This window comes from Arachis stenosperma, chromosome 6 (genome assembly GCF_014773155.1).
Source record: "Arachis stenosperma cultivar V10309 chromosome 6, arast.V10309.gnm1.PFL2, whole genome shotgun sequence".
Classification (NCBI taxonomy): Eukaryota; Viridiplantae; Streptophyta; class Magnoliopsida; order Fabales; family Fabaceae; genus Arachis; species Arachis stenosperma.
Window position 1 is genome coordinate 118691773 of NC_080382.1, and position 10101 is coordinate 118701873.

Here is a 10101-nt window from a genome sequence, read left to right on the forward strand (position 1 = left end):
TCACTGCTTATTGAAGTTTCTCCATAAGTGCCATACACAAAATTTGTGGTGGACATCAAGAAAGACCTCTTGTACAGCTGTGATTAGCCCCTGCACGAAACCACTGAAATCAATAACTTACAATATCGGGACCCAAAATGGTCCCTCACCTTACATAAGTGACATCAAATTAGTCCCTACACATGTATAAGTGACAGCAAATTCATCCCCACGATTTATTAAGTTCTACTCCTATCCCATTCTATCAATACAGGCAATAACAATGTGTGAAACAAACCAGTAGATATAAAAACAGAATCATGAAAGCAAAACATGGCTACAAAAAATACATCAACCTAAGGAGTTCAACCTTTACTAAAATACAATAACCAGTAAATAGCAAAGACATCGTTACCTTTTGCATGTCCAAAATGAAACACCACCTATTTTGGGTGTAGCTCCCTAGATCCTCATGTAGCAGCTCAAGGAACCACCTCCAATTATCGGTGTTCTCCACTGGTACAATGGCATTTGCAATGACGTAAATTGCTGCCAAGATTTGTCCACCAAATCTGGTTTTTAGGAATGCTCCATCATGCCCTATTAGAGGTTTGCATCCCGCCCTAAACCCATTCTTGCACCCATCCAGACAAATATACATCTTGTCAAAAGTGGACTCTTCTGTGGGGTTGGGATGAGGAATTGTTGTCATGCGCACAGTAGAACCAGGGTTGCACTTTAGAAGAGTCTCACCATAGTCTCTCACCATCTCATATTGTGCAGCAGCATCACCATACACAATGTGCCTTGCATCTCCAAGTGCTCTTGTCAGGGAAGACTTGTTCAAGTCCAAGTCACATTTGCTTTTGAAGTATGTTAAAGTTTCAGAGTGCTTCAGATTTGGAAATTTCCTAAGCTGCTTCACCAACTTGCTTGCTAACCACCCTCCGTTAGCTAATTTATTTTGTGTCTCCCTTGGGCAGGTATGATCAGCATTGAAGGTTTTAACTTGCCAGAAAACACCCTCATTATCCTTAGAGACATAGATAACCCATGGACATTCCTCACCCTTACATAAAGCCATGCATCGTACATGATCATTTTTCTTGAATCTAACTCTTCTACCTTTCTGGATGCATACTCCCTCACAGCCTCCTTAAAATACATCTTCGTTTTGAATTTCATCCCTATCTCTAATCGAAGTTCCCCGAACCTTGTTTCTTCTCTGAAAATAGGAAATGCGTCGTTATCCTCTAAGTTAGGGGGTGTCTTCATTTCTTCGGAATGCCAAGAATCTGCCCCATCTGACTCATCATCATATTCGTCATGAGTATCATAACCTCCAACATTCACGCCTTCATCATAACCTCAATTTGCTGCCTCCATCCACATGACCCACCCAAATCACGTTCAACAATGGCAGAGAAGACGAAGGAGAGCAGAGAAGAAGAAACAGAGTGGTTTCTGATAATAAATTAGGGATTAGGGTTATAAAATAATTCAGGGACTAAATTGAGTTAAAAAATGATAAAAGCCACGTCAGATATCTAACGTGGCGCCTCTCCATATATGTCATCACGCCGTTTGGGAATATTCCTCGAAAAATATTTCAAGGACGACTGTGAGTCACCATTGTTAAATTTGGGGACAATATTGGGGCCAATGCAAGTAAAAAGACCACTTTGAGGGTCGAGTACAAGTTCAAGGACCACTTTGAGGTTTAACTCATTTTTATTCATGAGCCGCTAAATCGTTAAATCATTAAACACATTTTCATTGTGACAACTTATAAACGGTTGATAATTGAAAATGATTATATGATAATTTAGTTAAATATATAAAATTATATAATATTTGTCTATATCCATATTTAAAGATATAATTAAGTCTAAAATGAATAAAGGTTTAATTAAGAGATTCTATTTCCACTATATTTATCTAATCTCATAGAGGTCGGTTGCGACGACAATAGTTCAGCTATATTTATTTAAATAAGTAACTAACTTTTAAGATATCTCTTATTTATCTAGAAAGAAAATGTTAATAACTTTTCTATAAAAAGAAAATAGTTATCCACCATCAAAAGTGAAGCTACACTAAAAGATAGTTATCTATTCTATTATATACACACTGATATCTTCATATATATTCAGGATCCTATCTACTAAAAATCTACTTAAATCTATGCTAACTTAAATATCAGAATCTCTTACAAATATCACCCCACCTCCTCACGAGGAACTCAGACGACGGTACATCGGCATCAATAGAAGTCAGACGCTGCCCACAAGGAGTCTGGACCTCACGTTCAATTCCAAAAGTAGCCCAGTTTTAGGTAATCCTCGGAAAATTGGTGCGGTTGCCGAAAAACCTGGAAGTCTATACCTAACCATGGTGGACGATCAAATTGAAGACGGACATACATCATCCGAATCTGAACCAGAGCACCATAATGATGACTGAGCACTTATGATACCTCCATGACCAAATAGAGAAGGTGACCTTAATGGGGAGGGAACGTCAGGAAATCCCCAGCTCAGGCGAATCAATTCAGAGGTACATCTACGTAAGAATGAGGATCCTCTACACCCAACAGAAATTATGGGACTCCTACACGGACATCATGGCAAACTGGAGCAACTTGAGCAGGAGATAGAGCAACAAAGAGAAGCTAAAAAAGACCTACAAAAAAAAGTACGATGCCGAAGAGAACTAGAAGAAAGGCTTCTAAAATTAGAAGTCGAACTACGAAATCGGACCAATCATGCAACTCAGGAGGAAAGTCCTTTTGGTAGAGAAGATCCATTCATAGAAGAGATCATGCGGGCTAGGGTTCCAAGGAACTTTAAAAGCCCCAACATGGACCTCTATGACGAGACGACCGACCCAATACACCACCTCAATAACTTCAAAAGTCGGATGTATTTGGTCGACGCGTCCAATGTGACTCATTGCAAGTCTTTCTCGATGACATTAACCAAAACGGTGATGAAGTCGTTTGATAGCTTACCACCCAAGTCAGTCACCTGTTTTGACGATCTAGTAAGGAAGCTTCTCACCCGTTTTTCAATTTAGAAAGACAAAGTTAAGCATGCTCCAAGTCTCTTAGGGATTAAACAAGAAGTCAGAAAAACTCTCCGAACGTACATAGAAAAATTCAACAAAACTTACTTAAAAATTCAAAATTTACCTCTAGAAGCATTAATAATGGTTAGTTAATGGCCTCAAAGAAGTGTCATTTTCTCAATCCATATCAAAGCGACATCCGACCTCTCTGTACAAAGTACAAGAACGAGAGGAAAAGTACATCAACATGGAGAAAAATTTTTGACTTAAAAAATCAATTCCAAGACAAAACTTTTCTTATCAAGCTTAGGATAAGGATAAAGAAGCAAAGAAAAAGAATGAATATAGCTTAGACAAGCCTCGAAGGTACCATAACTACACCCCACTTCGAGTTTCTCTTCTCGACATCTATAGGGAGATTTGCCACACTGAAAAACTTTCACCTCCTCGTCCCATCAAGAACAAGAAACCTGGAAGTCAGATGGAATACTATGAGTATGATAAACTATATGGGCATTCCACCAATAATTGCTATGACTTAAAAAACGTGATAGAAAAACTAGCCAGAAAAGGTCAGTTAGAAAGGTACCTCGCAGAAAGGTCGGATGATTCATAAAGAAGGAAAAGGGCTGATGAAGATAGGGGTCGATGAGACCGGCCACCACAAACCCCTGAAAGGCACATCCATATGATAGTTGGAGGATTTGCAGGAGGAGGAGGAGTAACCAAGTCTTCTCGAAAAAGACATCTAAAAGAAGTCTACCAAGTCGGCGAAGAATATGAAGTTCCCGACTTGCCCACAATCTCATTCACCAAAGAAGACGCACAAAGGGTGACCCCTGGGTATGACGATCCTGTTGTGATCACAATGATACTCGCCAATGCAAACCTTTACATAACTCTGGTAGATCAGGGGAGATCAGCCGACATATTATTCAAACCTGCCTTCGACAAGCTCAGGTTAGAAGAGAAAAAGTTGAAAGCCTATCCTAACAACCTTTTCAGGATATAAGACACACTCATTTGATCTCTCGGCTTAATCCCATTGCATACCACTTTTGATAAAGGTGTGAAATCTAGAACTTTGAGCATCGACTGCATTGTGGTTGATGTAGCATCAGCTTACAATGCCTTGATAGGTCGGACAACCTTGAACCGACTAGGTATGGTCGTGTCCACTCCTCATCTTTGCATGAAATTTCTGACTTCAGAGGGAATCACTACCATAATAGGAGATCAGAGGTTGGTGCAAAAATATTATAATAAAAGCTTGAATCTACGGAGAAGCATTAAGGAAAAAGAAGTTAATACCATTGAGCTTCGTGGTGTTCGAGTACAAGAAGAACTACGACCACAACCCAGTGAAAATACCGAAGAAGTTCAAATTAGAGATCATGCAGAGAAAACAGCAAGCATATATAGGAGCCAACCTGGATAAAGAATTGAAAGCATATCTCGTTAAACTCTTACAACAAAACTCTGATCTCTTTGTTTGGAGAGCCTCCGACATGCCTGGGATACACCCCGACCTCATGAGTCACAAGCTCGGCTCTGAAAGATCACAAGTCATGGAAGAGCAAGTGCAAGCTTTATTAGAAGCCGGATTCATAAGAGAGGTAAAATACTCTCTGTGGCTGGCTAATGTGGTACTCGTGAAAAAATAGAACGGGAAGTGGAGAATGTGTGTTGATTATACCGACCTTAATAAATCTTGTCCTAGAGACCCATACTCACTGCCTAGCATTGATGCATTGGTGGATTCAGCTTCAGGATATCAATACTTGTCTTTTATGACACATACTTGGGATACAACCAAATTCTGATGTACAAGTCAAACCAAGAGAAGACCTCCTTTATCACCCTAAAGGCTAATTATTGTTATGTGGTGATGCCTCTTGGATTAAAAAATACTGGAGCCACCTATCAACAGCTAATGAATAAGGTATTTTCATCCCACTTCGGTAAGTTAATAGATGTATATGTTTATGACATGCTCATTAAAGTAAAAAAAGACAATAATCTCTTGTCTAACTTAGCCGAGGAATTCAACATAATCAGGACATATGGGATGAGACTAAATCCCTTGAAGTGCACATTTGCAGTGGAAGTCGGAAAGTTATTATGCTTGATGATCACCCAAAGGGGCATCGAAGCCAACCCGGACAAATGTAAAGCAATACTTGAGATGAAAAGTCTGACTTGTCTCAAGGAAGTCCAACAATTGAATGAAAGATTAGCAGCCTTATCCAAATTTTTGGCGAGATCAGCTCTGAAGTCTCTACCCATGTTCTCAATACTAAAGAAAGGGTGCCAATTCGAATGGACTCGGGAATGTGAGCAAGCTTTTCAAGACTTCGAAAACTTCCTGAGTCAACTGCCAATCCTCACCCAACATGTCCAAGGGGAAGAGCTCATATTGTACTGGGCAGTTGCAAGTAGGGCCATAACTTCGGCTTTAGTCCGAGAAGATGAGAATGGATAACAACCAATTTACTTTGTTAGCAAGGCCCTACAAGGGTCAGAACTAAACTACCAGACGGTTCTGACCTTATTTTCAAGCTCATACCATAAAATTTCATACTAATCAACCTATGAAGCATATCCTCCAAAAGACAGATACTGCAAGTTTGATGCTACAATGGGCAATAGAGCTGTCCGAATTTGACTTAAGGTATGAAACTCGGACAACAATCAAATCATAATATTTGGCCGACTTCATGACTGAGTACACCAAAATCTAAGGATGTCCTACATGCTAGAATTTATATGTAGATGGATCATTCAATAAAGTTGAAAGTGGAGTAGGAGTCATTCTGGAGAATGAAAAAGAAACTCGGATAGAACTTTCATTGAAATTCCAGTTTCTAGCCTCCAACAATCAAGCAGAGTACAAAGCATTACTTGCTGGCTTGAGGCTAGCCAAAGTGGTCGGGGTGGTAAATTGATCATGTTTAGTGATTCTCAAGTAATAACCTCTCAAGTAAATGGTACTTATCAAGCCCAATATGAAGAAGTACTTGGAAGAAACACTGGAACAATTACCTCAATTTCCTGAAGTAAAGGCCCGACATATAGCTCAAAAATTCAATATCCGAGATGATGCCCTCTCCAAGTGGCCATCACCAAGTTAGGGGACAACAATAGAAGCTTAATCCAGAAAATTCTCCACACACCATCAGTGGCCAAAAAAGTTGACAAGTCGGGCACAATGGCTATCTCCAATCTAGGTTTGGGTTGGATGACCCCCATTATCAAATACCTTAAATTCAATATCATCTCTAAAGAAGAAAGGGAAGCAAGGAGGCTCATAAGAAAAATAAAAAACTACACCTTGGTTCACAATGTTCTCTATAGAAGAGGAATATCTATACCTCTACTAAAGTGTGTCCCGACTTCTAAGACTAATTAACGAAGTCTTAGAGGAAGTCCACAACGGCATATGTGGCAACCTAGTTAGGAGCACGGTCACTAGCAAAGAAAGTGATCTGAGCTGGTTTCTTTTGGCTGACCTTACAAAGGGAGGCAGCTAACTTCGTCAAAAAATGTCTGTCCTGCCAAAGGCATGCTAATTTCCAGGTGGCACCTCCAGAAGAGCTCATTAGCATTACTTTACCTTGGCCATTTACAAATGGGGTTTAGACCTCCTCGGTCCATTCCCATAGGCACCCGGACAAGTAAAGTTCCTCATAGTTAGGATTGATTATTTCATCAAGTGGATCAAGGCAGAACCTCTAGCAACTATCACAATTCAAAGAAGTTGAAACTTTTTTCACAAGAACATTGTCACCCAATTTGGAGTTTCACACTCCATCACCATGAACAATGGATCTCAGTTTACCGATTCAGTATTTATAAACTTGGTGGAAAGCCTCAAAATTAAACACCAGTTCACGTCGGTAGAGCATCCCCAAGCCAATGGACAAATAGAAGATGTAAATAAAGTCGTATTGGCCAGGTTGACTACAAGATGCAACGAGCTCCCTCAAGTCTTGTAGGCATATCAGAGAACCCCCCACTCAACAATGAAAAAATCTTCTTTCCCACTTGCTTATGGCATATAAACCATGATACCTATGGAAACCAATGAAGAATCTCCAAGGGTCAGATTCTATGATGAAATAGAAAACATCCGAGCTCAAAAAGAAGAACTTAATCTCCTTCCAGAATTTTGAGAACAAGCTCGGATAAGGGAGGAAGCGTTGAAGCAAAGAATGACTTTAAGGTACAACAAGAAAGTCATCAAAAGAAGCTTCATCTTAAACGACCTCATACTAATCCGAAATGATATCGGAGCATAGAAGTCGGATGAGGAAAAGCTGACTGCAAACTGGAAAGGACCTTACAAGATCACCGAAGTCTTAAGAAAATATTACTACAAAGTGTCCTACCTGAAGGGGAACGAGCTTCGAAGGTCGTGGCATGCATGTAACTTGAAGAGGTACAACAGTTAGAAGTGCACCTTGCTCCCTGGTGTATTTTTTTCCCGACTTCATGATTTTTTTTTTCGAGAATAATTTTTCTGGAGGAAGTTTTATCGAGGCATCATAACAAGGGGTTAATAAAAAAGAAAACTCTTAGTAGCAAAGTAACTTATGTAAATCATTTTCTCACTAATGATAGTTGATTTTTTCACTACTTTTCCCACTAAAATGCGCAAATTTAAACTCGAAAAATCGCAAAAATTATGAGACCCAAATTTTAAAAATTATATAATAAATTATTTACGATTTATTACAGTTACTCAAGATTATATTTTTAGATATTTTTATATATAAATCGGATAATTTTTTAATTATAATTTAAAACTTTAGTAATTGAAAAATAATGAGAATTTTATGTACTATATTTTGAATATTTTGACTTTGAACTTTATTTTATGAATAAAAGAGAATTAATTTGATTATCTTCAATTTCTATTGAATTAGTATTTATTTAAAAATACATTTACACGTTGATAATTAAATAGTATTTCGAAGATAACTATTTTCTATTTAATTTGGTTTTAAATTATTACTGTACCCTTTTATTTTTATTAAAATTACTACACTACCTTAATCCCAAAATCTCCAAAACAAACCTAACATAACCCTAATTTTCTTACACACAAAAAATCCTAACTCTCACTCCCTCATGCATAGTCACCATCACCCCCTCACTCTCATCTTTCACTCAACACACCACACACACAAACACACCCACACAGAAATAATAAGAAAGGAAGAAAGAAAAGAGAGGGAAGGAGAGAAGAGGGAGAACGAAGAAGAGAAAGGGGAAGGGAGGACGGCGCCGGCGTGAAGCCAACCTCGTAGTTGCTGTCAAGCTGCTGCCTGCTCATCGTTGTCATCCATGAAGCCAACCCCGTCGTCGCTGTCGAACTGGAGGAAGAGAGAGTGCTCGCGAGAAGGGTTGCCACCGTTAGGAAAATCGTCGCCATCCATCACTGCCGCTTGTGCTTGCCATCAGAAGTATCGACATCAAAGGAAACACCGTCGCCGCACCTGGATGCTGCTGTTGGAGAAGCCGTCACCATGCACGCCGTTGCCGGAGGAGCAGAATACGATGGAAGAGAGGATGCCCACACCGCCGTCGTTGCCAAACCGCCGTGAAGTCGCTAGGAGCCGTCGCCATCGCCGTTTGGATCTGGCTGGAAGGGAGTAGGTGAGGATGGAGGATAGTGGAGCTGCTGCATGTGGCAACAAGCTGCTGCGTCGCTGCCGGAGCTCTTAGCCGCCGTTCGGCTCGCTAGAACTCATAACCGGAGATGCAGCTGCTCCGTTCCTTGATTCTTCTCTAAGTATAGTAAGTTGTTTTGATCCGAAAATCCTTTTCATCACTGTTCCGTTATAAGTTGCTGAAGTTTTTGCACTGTTATTGTCATAGGGTCTAGTTATGGTTATTGCATGTCGCGATTAAAGTTGCTATTGTTGGTGCGAAAGTAGAATGGAGTCGTGGTTACGATTGTCGCTGTTGCAGGCCAGAAGAAAAAGAGTTTTGACATATTTTATGGCATTTGGGTTTCGACTATTCGAGGTATGGGCTTTTCTTAAAATATATCTTTATATTATGAAATTATTATAAATTGATATTGATATGAGAAATACATTTTTGTTAATTATGTGAGCCTTATGGATTGTCTGATTTGTTTTGGATGAATACAACTGTTTTACTTGATTAGATTATTGATTGATTGAGTTGGCATGTGTAGTTACTAAAAGTTGATTTGAAAATCTGATCTCTATATATTTATATTAAGAAATGGTTTTATGTTGGAAGTTTGAGTTATATATTTATATTAAGAAATAGTTTTATGTTGGACTAATTTATATATTTATATTGAAAAAATAGTTTTGTATTGAAAATCTGATTTATATGTTTATATTGAGGAATTGTTTGGTTTTGAAACTGTTGAAAAGAATTGAGAAATGTAGTTTGGAAGGAACCAATTAAGGGTTGTAAAGTCTGAGTTTTAGAGGAGATTCTGCCAAAATTTTTATACATATTTAAGTGAATTTAAATCATTTTAATTTGATTGGTGAAACAGAAATGAGTTTTGTTTGATTAATTTTGGTTGAAAGACTATGTTTTTGAACAGTTTAGAGGAAACTAAAGTAATAGAAGTGAATTGGATATTTAACTTATTTTGGTTTGGTTAATTTTGAGAGAAAATATGTTTTGGGTACTTGATTGAACGAAAATGGGTTTTATTGGATTGATTCAAATTAAAGAGCAATGTTTTGAGGATTTTAATGAAAAATAAAGTAATAAAAATGGGTATTTAAGAATAAAATGAGGTTTTGAGTCTTTCGAAAGATGTTTAAACTTAAAATGATTTTGAAGTTAGTTCGAGGATTTTTTGCTAAATTCAAAGAAAGTAGAAAAGTGTGAAACTAGGGTGTTTTAAGTAAAAAAAATTGACATGATGATTAGGATGGAAATTATGTTGGCTTCAAAACTCGAAATGAGAGATGAATGCTGCTTTTGAATTGTTTAACCTATTTGTTGAGTTAAAAAAAATAATTAATATATTAATGATGACAAACATGATTGATTTGGGTT

The 10101-nt window shown here is 38.2% G+C and overlaps 1 protein-coding gene across 1 annotated transcript; it reads right to left on the reverse strand.

Annotated features, from left to right (window-relative positions):
• On the reverse strand, positions 1-1063 carry LOC130934475 (uncharacterized). Its single transcript, XM_057864041.1, has 2 exons — positions 395-1063; positions 1-90 (listed from the first exon to the last, which is right to left on the reverse strand). Exons 1-2 carry the CDS (start codon positions 1061-1063, stop codon positions 1-3), a joined length of 759 nt encoding a protein of 252 aa, XP_057720024.1.
• Positions 1064-10101: the final 9038 nt, after the last annotated feature.